Source organism: Volvox carteri (genome assembly GCF_000143455.1).
Source record: "Volvox carteri f. nagariensis unplaced genomic scaffold VOLCAscaffold_78, whole genome shotgun sequence".
Lineage (NCBI taxonomy): Eukaryota > Viridiplantae > Chlorophyta > Chlorophyceae > Chlamydomonadales > Volvocaceae > Volvox > Volvox carteri.
Window position 1 is genome coordinate 166,709 of NW_003307621.1, and position 13,818 is coordinate 180,526.

At 52.5% G+C, this 13,818-nt stretch overlaps 3 protein-coding genes across 3 annotated transcripts; 1 reads left to right on the forward strand and 2 right to left on the reverse strand.

The window, feature by feature from the left end:
* Nucleotides 1-776: 776 nt before the first annotated feature.
* Nucleotides 777-2,986, reverse strand: VOLCADRAFT_107793 (uncharacterized protein; the record flags this gene model as incomplete). Its single annotated transcript, XM_002957711.1, has 5 exons — nucleotides 777-1,643; nucleotides 1,840-2,030; nucleotides 2,084-2,201; nucleotides 2,647-2,753; nucleotides 2,968-2,986. The coding sequence occupies 5 exons, from the start codon at nucleotides 2,984-2,986 to the stop codon at nucleotides 1,575-1,577; spliced, it is 504 nt and encodes a 167-aa protein (XP_002957757.1). The 3' UTR covers nucleotides 777-1,574.
* A 1,301-nt stretch (nucleotides 2,987-4,287) lies between these two features.
* Nucleotides 4,288-8,914, reverse strand: VOLCADRAFT_98848 (uncharacterized protein; the record flags this gene model as incomplete). The annotated part of the gene is made up of 7 exons (XM_002957712.1): nucleotides 4,288-4,695; nucleotides 5,222-5,473; nucleotides 6,222-6,440; nucleotides 6,989-7,183; nucleotides 8,252-8,420; nucleotides 8,624-8,727; nucleotides 8,885-8,914. 7 exons carry the CDS (start codon nucleotides 8,912-8,914, stop codon nucleotides 4,288-4,290), a joined length of 1,377 nt encoding a protein of 458 aa, XP_002957758.1.
* Nucleotides 8,915-9,609: 695 nt separating this feature from the next.
* On the forward strand, nucleotides 9,610-13,433 carry VOLCADRAFT_98849 (uncharacterized protein; the record flags this gene model as incomplete). The annotated part of the gene is made up of 6 exons (XM_002957690.1): nucleotides 9,610-9,812; nucleotides 10,173-10,347; nucleotides 10,414-10,770; nucleotides 12,888-12,995; nucleotides 13,042-13,224; nucleotides 13,377-13,433. The coding sequence occupies 6 exons, from the start codon at nucleotides 9,610-9,612 to the stop codon at nucleotides 13,431-13,433; spliced, it is 1,083 nt and encodes a 360-aa protein (XP_002957736.1).
* Between the last annotated feature and the right edge of the window lie 385 nt (nucleotides 13,434-13,818).

The window sequence follows — 13,818 nt, forward strand, 5'->3', positions numbered from 1 at the left end:
ACGTATATACTAACATGAAAGCCATCGGGACTCTCGATGCTGCAAGAGTCCCGGCGGCGTGTAGTCTCAGCACCTGAGCATCGCGACGGTACAATGTGACTATGAGTGACTCTAATCCCTCTGCACCAGAAAGTGGTTATGGAAATTAACCACATAAAGTACCAATATCTCTAGGAATGTCCTCATATTCGTTATGGACTTGTGAGGAAATGAGGTAATTGTACGGGTGGTGGAACCAGGTCCAAAAATCTTTGACCAACGGGCAAAAAATGCGGCATTCTGATGGATCTCATATATGGCGAAGGTTGAGCAAAGTACTCCCCCCTTAGGTATCACGGTTATGTAGTAGATAGCATGGTAACCGCACTGGCTTGCTGGTCTTACCGACCTTGTGTGGGCGGCGTAATTCAAGCGCCAGGTACGTATCTGCTGACCCAGTTAATATCATGCGGTGATGCAATTGCCTTTAGGGGATTACTGGGAAATTTGTTCTATCGTATTGGGCTGGGGTGCACACACGGTTCCTGGCTTGATTGGATATTCAGGCAGGAGCCGGAATGAGGACCACAATGCCGTTGCAAAGTGGCGGACGGTAGATGGCTGAAGCTGTTGTGCCTTACTGCCCACTTTGAAAAGCCGGGCGGCGTCAACCGTATCTTTATTACAGCCAGCATAGCCCTTCTCCTACTCGCAGCCAGAGCAAAGTCATAAAAGAAGTATACATACTACGAGATTCTTGCATCAGTATAAGCTCGCTTAATGGTATGGTCGGCCGAGACCTCGCGGAATTCAGAAAAGTATATGCGCCATGCGCATGCTATCAACTTGAGCTAGAGAATACCCCTGACATGAAGGATAAAAGGTCATTTCTAAGCACCGAAAGGGTGTTCTTCACTTCCAGTGAAATGCTGGTAGAGAGGTGAAATCATTTACTCTCTCGCATCCGGCCCAGAAGACCTTAACCTGGAAAATTAGCAACACCAGGTGCCAGCAGCTAAGATAAGTTTAAGCAGTTCCTCTGCTCCTAAGACATCCCTAGCACCCGCACCTGCACCAGCTCTGACCTACCTAACTCGGTTTGAAAGCAATGGCGGTAAACGCAGTGGCGATCGTAGCGCACACAGCACGCAACGCACCCACACACTCCCTCTCCTCACTCCTAGCTATCCACAGCCCCACAGCTGCCGCCCCCCTAGCTTGCATAAATCGGCACCAATCGGCAACTGTTCACCAGCCGCTGTCAATCCAGCACACAGCCTCCGTTAACCTCAGGGACTAAAAAGAGAACTAATGTTTTGCACACGCGGTGTACATATATCCACGAAAAAAAAGTCTTGTTTTACCTTTTCGGATTTCCTCTTTTCTAAACCAATTGAAAACTGTCAAGCACAACCCTGAATTACAACCGGACTGAATATGATATGACCTTTTCTGTAGCCGTATGCAGCGCCCCTCCGTGACAATGCATCAACCATTGAAAGCATCATCATCTAATCAACCCCAACCTCAAATTCCGTGCAGCACCTACTCACCAGCAGCAACCTCAACCTCAACTTCTTAACTACATTATAATTCTACACAGCCTTGAAAAGCCGCCAACAGCCAACAGAAACAACCGCAAGAACGAACATATTTTCCACCAACTGCCAACAGAAGCAACCGCAGTGGACAAAGCAGTGGACTCCTTTTTGCTATTGTGGTTGTTGGCTAATAATACTGTTTAAACAGAAAGAGAACACACCACCCTTAAGTTCTGAATCTACTTCACTCATTTCCCGTTCTCACCACTCATGTACCTCCTCAGTCAATAAAATCTGTGTCCGGCGCGGGGCCGCTCACCAACAAGGTATATAAATCATCCAAGTTCTTTTTATAAACCCCCAAGTCTTCCGTAAACACCCCCCCACCGCCTTCGCCTAAAAATCGTTGCAGGTCCTCTGCAATACGCAAAATCAATGACCTGAGGCCGCCCAGCCTAATGCGCTCTACATCATCGTATCGTCTGTAGGTCTTGAGACAAAGCAAGCGCTCTTGAAGCACACGGGGCATACACACACGGCGCACACACAGGCCTAAGCCCCACCGAGGGACCGAGGGACAGCTAGGCTAGCTACTCCCGCGTGCCGGCCCCCTTCCGCATCTAGCTGGGGACCACCGGCCCTCAACCCCGTCATCCTGGACAGGACATGCAGCAATCCTTCCTGCACGTGGAGCACGACGACAGCTGCCGGGGTGGTGGGGGCGGAGCTGATGAGCTCTTGTCAACAAGCAACGTATCGGTCGGACCTGGTTCGGTCGGACCTTTTCCTCCAATCCCAACGCGGACTTAAAAACGGCTCTAAAGCCCTAATTGCTCTGGTTCCCCGGGAACTGGGCAACCCCTCCCGTCCGGAACATGAACATCTCGTATCGTATTTGGAGATCTGAATCATGGTCAATTTTGCAAAGGCACAAGAGCCTGCGCACTGCCTGCCACGCATCAACCTGCCAGCTATTAGCAGCAGCAGCAGCAGCAGCAGCTGCAGCTACCAGCCGAAATGGGGAGGTTAGCTAGCCCGCATATGCTACGGACCAGCCCACATCTGCTCGCTAATAATCCGCCACCCCTTTCCATTCTACCCACCACCTTTTCCTCCCTTCACCTACCCCTTCCCCGGCCATTCCCATTGTGTCGTGCGCAATACAACACAACGAGTTTGCAATTCCCACATCATCACCAGAACATTTCCATTTCCAACCCGCAACGATCACACCTGCGAAACGCACACACACATACATATATACATACACACATACATACGTACATACATACATACATATGCACCATCTCCAGCAACTTATGCAGCAAGCAACCCTGCGAGGAGAATACCTGGAGGTTTGCGGATTTATAATTCCTCCAGGCACTTTAAACAATATATCAACCAGCGGGACCCCAAAATCCTCGTCACAAGCTCACAGGCAACTCACCACGGTACACACAAATCATTATCAATCACCATCGCCATCAGCAGTAGCAGTAGCAGCAGCAGCAGCAGCAGACATCTCCACTACCATCATCGATAAGTTACTCCGCAGTCACAGCTACCACCACAAACAAACTGCACAACGGCAATTCCAGCCGTAAGCCCCCCAAACCAAAGCATCAACTGTACTGCGGGGCCATGTGAATTATAGTTGCCGTACTAAAGAGTCACGTGTGACACCCGTGCCGTACCGTGCCGGGCTTGCCGGTGGTGGCGGCGCCGCACAGTGCTTTCCTCTCTCTCTCTAGTTGCACCCGGTGGGTGTGTGTGACGGTGAGGCGAGAAATGGTATCCAACCAAAATAGAAGCCCCCGCACGGGTGATAGAGAGAGAGTGTGTATGTATGTGTGTATGGAGGCAGCGGGGGTAGTGGAGAGATGAATGGGCCGGCAGAGCAGGAAAAAACCACGACCCCCAAGCAGCTACGTAATCCTCTATCTTTTTCGCAACGACACAAAACGACGCAACGTCACAATCAAACGGTCCTGCGTGAAGAGCACCCTGCAACCCCCCAACACCTCAGGAACGAAAAGACATCATCACCTTAACAGACCACCTACTGCAGACACTCGACACCGTCTCACACGACCGCTTGCATCGCCACCATGACGCAGCTCGCAAGGTAATACACTCCTACATGTAAAGGGTTTTTGCACAATTGTGTAGCCATGTGAACAGCGCAGGAAAAAGCAAGGGGGAAGAAAATGGTGTTCACGATCCACCTTAAGGAATGCAAGAAGAAGGAATTGCGGTATGGTAGAGAGAGAGAGGAAATAACACAAGATATGACCGTGTTCCAAAGAGAATGTGGTAGTAGGCTGCATCCTGCTGACGGGAGCGGCAATTCTGTCCGCTACCCTGCGCTGCATCGTTGCGCGCTGCATCGATATTGCCTTGGTTAGCCGCCACTATGTATCACGGCCTTACAACAAAGCCTAAAATTGCTCACAACTGTACCAACTGTACCAACGTGCCACAGTCGAATCATCTTGGGAAGGATTTCGGCTGTCTCCTGTCGGACCTCTCCTCCTCCTCCTCCTCCCCTCCTTGAAGTCCATCAGGTATGTATGTCTAACAGTGCAGTCGGTGCAAGAATGCTCAACGTTGTCCACCAGCACCAGTACCGGTAGCGGAGCAATTAATGATGCTATTAGCGCTAACTAACTAACTAACCGCTGACTGGAAATGTCGCCCTGAACAGGTCCAACGTAGAATTTACTATTCTACTACAGGTCATGTAGCCTGATTAGGTCATGTAGCCTGATTAGGTCATGTAGCCTGGCTCCCCCGGTCGCGGTCGTATGAGTGTCACCCACACAGCCCTGGAGTACACGTCGCCGTTGAGCAGGAAGAGCATGTACATGCCCGGCGGCGCGATGTTGATGTTGGGTGGGCCGCGGACGATGGCGACACCGTTGACATCTCCAACTGAATTGCTCACAATTTCCAAACCCAGCAGCCGTTGGTGCGTGTTGTACGAGTGTGTCGTACTGCTGGGCGCCACGAGTACGACACGCGTGAGCGCGTTGTTTCCCCAGCCCGCCGGGAAGGTGTAAGTGATGGTGAAGAGACCCTGGTACGCCATGCTGGTGCTGGAGGTGTTGACGATCAGGGGCTTTAGTTCGTCCATGAAGAAGTACGGCGGTGAGTAGATCTCGACGCGGTAGTCGGCCTGCAGTGGGGGAAGTTGGCAAGGGGGACCACATGAAGCTCTTTCAAAAATTCACTCTTAAGAAATGACGATATTGTGAAGGAAGAAGGGGCAGGGTCAATAGATACGGTAGGTCATGTTTGTTGTCAGGCATGCCAGGGGGATCATCAACCGGCGGCCAGATAAGAAAATGGGCCGTTACAGCAGCGTATTAATCTTTTTCCTTTCCTTTCTTTTCCTGGGGGGAGAGATAAAGGGGAGAGAGAAGCGGGCAGAGGGAAGGAGAGAGAGAGGAGAGAGGCGGCGGCGGCTACAGAGCAAGAAGGGGAAGGCATATAATAGAGGGAAGGAGGGAGAGAGGAGGGGGAGAGGAGGGGGACAGAGGGAAGGGGAGAGAGAGATGACCAGGACCCCCCAGTAGTCCATGTTGCCATCGTACGGTTGCCATCTCCTATAAAAGCAACATTTGGAAAATGCATGAGTCATGAGCCAATGAGCCCAATGACCCCTCCGTCATAAACCATGACACTACCCCTCTATGCCGTACCTTCGTGGCCGATGGTTGGAAATCGTAACCCGATTGCACATCGTATCTGTAGCAGCGGTCGCAGCCGGCCACGATAACGGTACCATTGGTGGTTAATCCGGCGGTTGAGTGGTACATTCGGGCAATCAGAGTTGTAGCCATCCTCCGGAAGCGGCTGCCCAGCGGCGCATTCGGGTTGTACTCCTCCGCGAAGAGAAGGGGGTAGTTGGCGCGACTATCACCACCGCTAGCGGAATCGCCCGCCAATCCGGTCTGTGCAAGTGCGGAGGGAGGGTGGAAAGGACAAAGGCCTTGACGTCTGTGTGCACGTGCGGGTCAAGAACGTGCGGGGACCGGTCTGAAGGCCGTGCGGGGAAAGGCAGGGCCCGATAGCCCGATGGATGAGATACCGAGATAACCCTCGGGAAAGATCTGCAAACGCCTTTTCGTGCGGTGAGGCGCGGATGGCGTGGGGAGAGAGACGCGTCATTGCAACAGAAACTTCTCTTCCCCCCCAAGTTCTCCAGTACTATCAGGCACCAGGTCGAAGTCCATAAAATATTAAATTACTTTTATAAAACAGCAGGTAGGACTATAAGAACACAAGAACATCAAGAAGCACTGCTAAATCAACTGCAAATCGCAGGTTATTCCAACCGACCAATCTATTATTGGTCGGAAAGCTATTATTGGTTTATAATAAATGACTAAATTAACCAAAATATTCACATAGTATATCTATAAAAATAGATACAAAATATTTCTATACATAAAACAAATATATATATAATATAATATAATATATATATAATATAATATATATAATATAATATATATAAATATATATATATTATATATATAATATATTAAATACAAATTAAAAGATAAATAGCACAACGTGCGGAGCCCATGTTGACCTGTGTGCCATGTGAATAATTAATTCGTCACCGACTAATCTGACTAATCCCGCAACATGGCATCACGGGGCCGCTCAATACCCAACCCAACCACCCAGGCTCACCCATGCGCCGTTCAGAATAATGACCCTGCCGTTCGGCAGCAATACGGAGTCCGGCATCACACGGCCAATCGTCATGCTCTCATTCACCCAGCCATTAAACGTGTAGTTGCCTGTCGCTTTGTTGAACGTCAACGCCAAGCGGTTGGCTCCCCGATTGGCAAGCATGCTCAAATTACTGACGGCTCTCTCGTTCGCACCGCCGAACAACATAATTTCCACCTGAAGGTACCCCCGAGCATGTATATATGTATGTATGTATGTATGTAGAGGCGGGAATGGGAGTGGGACGGGGTGAGGGGTTGAAAGGTGCATACAGACGCACGAAGATGCGACAGTTATGGACCGTCGTGCCCGTTATGGGGACGCACGAGCAGAGCCACACAAGTGGAGGTCGTTGGAGGCCGTTGCCACCCGTTGCCGCACAATAATCAAAATAAAACGAAACTCTCATCACAGAGACAGCTCATAAACAGAACACAGAGAATTTTTCCTTCGTATATATATAAGATACTGATAGGCCCATTAAGCGTCAAAAGCGTGGGCTGTGTAACTATTGCGATCCTCCCTCCGGTACTTTCACGGCGTCCATACTCGCCTCTCCCCGCACCCAACCCGCTACCCCCCAACGTAAGACACGGTACTCTTTCTCTTCACCCCTCCCCCTCCTACAACCACATGTGTCAAAACAGCAGCGTGTACTGCCGACATTTTGTAGATTTTCCTCTCAACCCCAACGCCTCAACCGCCAACCGTAACCGTCAACGAACCTGGTAGTTATTCTCGGGATACAGCCCCAGCATCGCGGAAGTCCCCGTGAATGGGAATTGCAAATTGCCGTACCCTCTCAGCTTGGGCACTTCCTGACGCCAGTTGTTACTCCGCCAATCCATAATCCAGCCGGAGCGGCCGCAAAACGAAAATAGGAAACCCTCGGGAAGCACATAATTGAAGGGGTAGTAGATCTGCAAAGGCGGGAGGAGGAGGAGGAGGAGAAGGCAAAGGAAGGGAGAGCAAAAAGGTAGGGGGAGGTGTAGCAGCCGGTACACAGTACCGCGCTATAAATACGCGCAGAGCGTGACCACCAGTAACTCGAGAGACCTTTTCAGCGGTCAGCTGCTACATTTGGTATCGGGAACCTCGTGAATATTCACAATCCTAAAGTTCTCGGTTCAACCCCCACCGATCACGTTCGAGTGGTATTTCGGGTTTGGCGAATTAATGAGCGAATATCGCACAAAAACTACAGAAGTAACTGAACCGACTGGACTGTCTCTGCGCCTGAAAAACCAGAAGGCTAGGCGCATGAAGGGAACCATGACGTGACGTGGGCTTGAGCACCCCACTGCCCGAGGGCAGGCGAAAGTAGGCACAGGCTGGTGGTAAAACGAGGCTTCAAAGGGGGAGGTTTAGCAGCCAATCCACAGTACGGCGCTATAAACACGCGCAGAGCGCGACCACCAGCAACTCGAGAGACCTTTTCAGCGGTCAGCTGCTACAGGAGGTGAGGCACACATTCTAGCGGCTGGTGAAGGGGAAATGCAGGACGAAGGGGAGGAAAGGCAGACACTGTCGCCCGAGTAACGATGTGCAGCAGACCACTGCGCACAGGGCCTTGACTATTAGGGGAGAATGAGGGGAGCAATGTGGGTGAGCAAAGATTGGTGCGGGGGGCGCCTGCACAAGAGAAAGGAACGAGGGGTGAGGAGAGGGGTAATGGATCCAAAAACACACACGCGCGCGCACATCCGGGGCCACCGGGAAGGACATCTGGGAGGTGGGAGTGACACAGTCGACCGAGCCGGAAGTTGCGGGGAGGAAGGGAGGGAGGGAGGCGAAAAAGGAGGGAGGGAAGGAAAATACACACGTCGTAAACACTCAGATCCGTCCTGGACAGAAACCACATTGTTCAGGCATAGGACTTGTCCGTCGATAGTGTTATGGCCATACTCACACATCACTGTATTTTCATCAAATTTCAAAACCACAAACGCTCAGAAATACGGCAATGTACGACGCTATGACTCTTGTACCTGCGTAGCCTGGTCCAAGTACAGAGGACGCATGGCGTACGGCGTCACATTGCTTGTAGCCGGGTCGTACATTTCCCAAAACGGGTTGTTTGCCGTACCGGCCCCCACACCCTGCGTTCCGCCCATGATGAGCACCCTGCCGTCCGGAAGGAGTGTGGGGGTGGGGTACCTGCACCATGGGATGGACACGAGAAGCGCATGGTGGGGGGGTTAGGTGAGTAGCCCACATGAATCAGGCTGACAGGCATCCATTACATGACGTCCTAATTGCGAAAATGGTGGATGGATGGATGGATGGATGGATGGGTGCATGCTACAGAACAGGAATGATAAGGGCGTGAAACCTCCGTAACCTCCATAACTGCCACCCACCATCGGCGCCAGCTCATCTCCCGAATCTTGCGCAGATTCCGGTCAGCGCACGAGCGGTTGAATGTGCGAATGGATTTCATTCCGTCCAGATAGCCCGCATTGGCCTGCGAGTTGGTGGTAGGAGGGAGAGAAGGGTGGGGGAAATGGGAGCGGGGGGCGCTACTTGATTGGTTGGTGGGTGTCGTACAAGGCACCACAAAGGGCTCGGGAAGCAGATTGCGGAATACATTTACCCCCTCCTCCCCTCCTCCCCCAACTCACACACATGTCCACAGCCCGAGGCCCAGTCATACATACATACATCTATACATACAAACGGCGGCTGGCAGAGGTTAAGGCCTGACTTCTGCTCCCAGTCGACCCAGTCGACCCGGGTTCAAATCCGCCTGCCGGCTCCTCGGGTGTTTGAGGAGTGATGAAATGGGAGGTGGCCCCCCATCATATGGACGGTGTAGGACGTGATAATATCAACTTGCGAGCTGACCAGGAACTAAGTTGATGCGCCGTTGATCCGCTAGATTTGGTTGGATGCTGGTGGTGAGTTGCCGAACCCAACGAATACATTCTGAAGTCGGATGGGGTGACGGATTAGGGTGCCCCTCTAGCAGGGGAGAGCAGGGACTGCCCCGGGAAAGGGGGCCGCTGGCGAAGTTAACCACCCTGTAACAACATACATACAAACATACAAACCCATCGCCACTACCTAATCGTACCTATATACCTACACACACTCTCTCTCTCAGCCCCCCGAGCCCCCCCTGAGCCCCCCCAGCCCCCAGCCGCACCTGATGTCCGCCCACAATCACAACATCCCCCGTGTCGAGCAGCGTGTGGCCGCAGCAAAACAACCCATCAGTTGAATTTACGTGTGTGAAATTGCGGATATTCAAGTCGAAAAAACCCGCAATGGTGTTGGTATTGTCCGGGTGGTAGCCGGAAGGACGTTCCATAAAGAGATACCGGTCCGTGCCGGGAATTTGAACCAAATGTACGGCAACGATCATGCCGATGCCGATCTGGTCGTACCTGTTGTAGTTGGTTTTGCGCGGGAAACGGCCCGAGTGCGCGCGGGGGAAGAAAAGGAGGGGGTTGATGGGGGACGTGGGGAGAACCTTCGGGGGCGTGTGGGTACGCGTGCGTGCGTATGTTTTGTAGTACGGCACAAGTTCACACGCTTATCAGACTACAGGTGAGTGAATGGGATTTAATGTGGAGGTTGGGCGAAGAACGACATACATACATACGCAGGTACGCGCGTACAAAGCAACCCAACGAATACATTCTGAAGTCGGATGGGGTGACGGATTAGGGTGCCCCTCTAGCAGGGGAGAGCAGGGACTGCCTCGGGAAAGGGGGCCGCTGGCGAAGTTAACCACCCTGTAACAACATACATACGCAGGTACGCGCGTAAAAACCACCACCACACGCAGTACATTAACCTTCAATCCCAATCTTCTCGGGAACTAGGCCGAGTGTGACACGAGCAGTCCGAACCAGGTCAGATACGCGCTCCTCTCCTCCCCCATATCCTTTTCCCCCCTCTCTACAGATACAAACTACCATACACACACACGCGCACTCACACACAGGCCTTACAGACAAACACCCGCATCTTGTGTACGACTGTACAGTTTATGGGAATTGACAATAAGATCACAAAACGAACCTGCCGACTACCCGCACGTCTCCCGCAGGCGGAGCTGGAGGTCGAAAGATGGGCGGCGGTGACGGGGTGAAGGGCGGGTACTTCGGCGCGCTGGGGGGCGCGGGGGGAACGGCATCCCCCACAGGTGCCCGAGGCGGCGGTGAAGCGGGTGGTGGCGACCGTGAGGGGGGTGAGCGTGGCAGGGGTGAGCGTGGCGGGGGTGAGGGGGGTGGTGGTGAGGGGGGAGGTGGTGCCGAGCGTGGTGGTGATGGTGGTGGTGAGCGTGGTGGCGGAGATGGCGGCGGCGGCGGTGGTGGTGGAGGCGAGGGTGGTGGAGGTGATGGTGGTGGTGGTGGCGGTGAGCGTGGCGGGGGTGATGGCGGTGAGAGTGGCGGGGGTGATGGCGGTGAGCGAGGCGGGGGTGATGGCGGTGAGCGTGGCGGGGGTGATGGCGGTGAGCGTGGCGGGGGTGATGGCGGTGGTGGTGGCGAGGGTGATGGCGGTGAGCGTGGCGTGGGTGATGGCGGGGGTGGTGGCGAGGGTGGTGGTGAAGCTGGGTTTCGGGGTGATGGTGATGGGGGTGGAGGGAGGTTGGGGGACGGTGGCGATAGTGGCGGTGGCGGTGGAGGCCTAAGCACTCGGATGTAGGGCGGAGGCAGGCGGCTCATCGGCGGTGGTGGGGGTGGTAAAGGCAGTGGCGGCCTTCCTTTGTCCACCACTTGGGCTTCGCTCTGTCGAGATGTGGCCATCAATAGGAGAACCATGCTCAGGCTAGTAAATGGGAGACCTAGAAACATAAATTGAGGACGGTTGCTCTTCGCCCTCATCATGATCGGCAGTGCAACTAAGGGAAAGTGGAGTTACCAAAGCGCTGTTGCTGGTTTTGTCTGCGGCCTATCGGCGCTGGGTGGCCTTTGTGCAATACTACGTATATACTAACATGAAAGCCATCAGGACTCTTGATGCTGCAAGAGTCCCGGCGGCGTGTAGTCTCAGCACCTGAGCATCGCGACGGTACAATGTGACTATGAGTGACTCTAATCCCTCTGCACCAGAAGGTGGTTATGGAAATTAACCACATAAAGTATCTATATCTCTAGGAATGTCCTCATATTCGTTATGGACTTGTGAGGAAATGAGGTAATTGTACGGGTGGTGGTCAAACATCTTTGACCAACGGGCAAAAAATGCGGCATTCAGATGGATCTCATATATGGCGAAGGTTGAGCAAAGTACTCCCCCCTTAGGTATCACGGTTATGTAGTAGATAGCATGGTAACCGCACTGGCTTGCTGGTCTTACCGACCTTGTGTGGGCGGCGTAATTCAAGCGCCAGGTACGTATCTGCTGACCCAGTTAATATCATGCGGTGATGCAATTTCCTTTAGGGGATTACTGGGAAATTTGCTCTATCGTATTGGGCTGGGGTGCACACCGTTCCTGGCTTGATTGGACATTCAGGCAGGAGCAGGAATGAGGACCACATTTTCAATTCTTTCTTTTTGATGAAAAAGCTCGATGTTTTCTTTTTCAAAGCGAGCTACAACCCGTGCTAAAGTTTGGACTGATCCTAAAACTCCATCTGATTTCTCTTATGCCATTTATTGCCTCCGTATATTAAATTTTTATAACTTATCTGCTATAGCGGTAAATCAGGAATCATGAAAAATTTAAGCTTTACCACACATCAAATGTGTGTATCGGGTATGCCGTTGCAAAGTGGCGGACGGTAGATGGCTGAAGCTATTGTGCCTTACTGCCCACTTTGAAAAGCCGGGCGGCGTCGACCGTATCTTTATTACAGCCAGCATAGCCCTTTTCTATTCGCAGCCAGAGCAAAGTCATAAAAGAAGTATACATACTATGAGATTCTTGCATCAGTATAAGCTCGCTCAATGGTATGGTCGGCCGAGACCTCGCGGAATTCGGGCAGCGGCAAGAAGCTAACCCGTGCTCGCCAATAGCGGCATGTCCAACCCAATCGTGCCCTCTGCACATGACTATGAAAATCCAATCCGCTGTCATGAGGCAAAGTCAACACATCCCGCCGGTAGATGGACAAGACCGAGTTTTTTTATCTATTAGACCCACCAGCAAGCATTTCGCCTCCCACTCCTGCGACGGTCAATCCCTGAACTGCAAAGCAATAAATTCTCACAAGGCCACGGACTAAAGTAAGTATATGCGCCATGCGCATGCTATCAACTTGAGCTAGAGAATACCCCTGACATGAAGGATAAAAGGTCATTTCTAAGCACCGAAAGGGTGTTCTTCACTTCCAGTGAAATGCTGGTAGAGAGGTGAAATCATTTACTCTCCCGCATCCGGCCCAGAAGACCTTAACCTGGAAAATTAGCAACACCAGGTGCCAGCAGCTAAGATAAATTTAAGCAGTTCCTCTGCTCCTAAGACATCCCTAGCAACCGCACCTGCACCAACTCTGACCTACCTAACTCGGTTTGAAAGCAATGGCGGTAAACGCAGAGGCGATGCGGGACGCGTCTACGCGGCTCTGCACACAAGGTCACTGCGGTCCTTGCTTGCTCCCTCACCCATCGTAACGCACACAGCACGCAACACAGCCACACACTCCCTCTCCTCACTCCTCGCTATCCACAGCCCCACAGCTGCCGGCCCCCTAGCTTGCATAAATCGGCACCAATCGGCAACTGTTCACCAGCCGCCTTCAATCGAAAGATGCAGCTAGTAATTGAGCCCTACCCTCCAGTAACTTCGTAGCCCAGTCCACTGTGCCCGCATTTTACGTTCCCAGGCCGGTCAGCTAGTTTGGCTCCGGCTTGTGGTGGCCCGCCTGGTCAGCCATAGGGCCAGCAGGGCGGGGCTTCTTGGAGAAGTGGAACATCAGCCGAGAGGTGGTCCTGGCCTGCATGCCCCGCTATCCCTCAAGGCCCTTACGATGATGTTAATAGTAGAAGAGGACGTGGAGGAGGAGAAGGTACAGCGCCGGGAAGAAGGACAGACATGCGCACGTGCGCCAGCTCATAACCAGTCCGAGCACACCGACCGACCGACCGACAGACAGACGAGTCCTCTACCAACTTCAACAGCATCCCTGCTTGGCGGTCGGCCGTGTCTGGCCGCTGACAGGGCGTGCGGGCGGGTGCGTGCTTGGACGCCGATGCCTTGCCGCAGACTTCGCGGTGACACTCTACACATCTGAACAGAGACAGGCGGGCCTGCACCAGATAGCGGCGCCGCCTGCGCGGTCCACTGCTCATCCAACTTTAGTCCCCAACAGCAGGTGTATTTATATGCTCATCCTAGGTGAATTTAGGAGGATATGGAGCGTGTATCAAGTTCTGTGGCCACGCAAAGAAGAGAGCAGTAATTGAAGTTGATACAGTTTGCATGCGCGTGGCCATGACTTACAATCACACACGCATAATAAGGAAATGGAGTCAACAACTACTTCAGCCATTGCTCTCACCGCGCGCCACGTGATTTCGTCATATCATTATCTGCAGACAGATATACGCAATGATGGTAACACCTCGCACACACACACACTGACAATAAAGAACGATAGTTT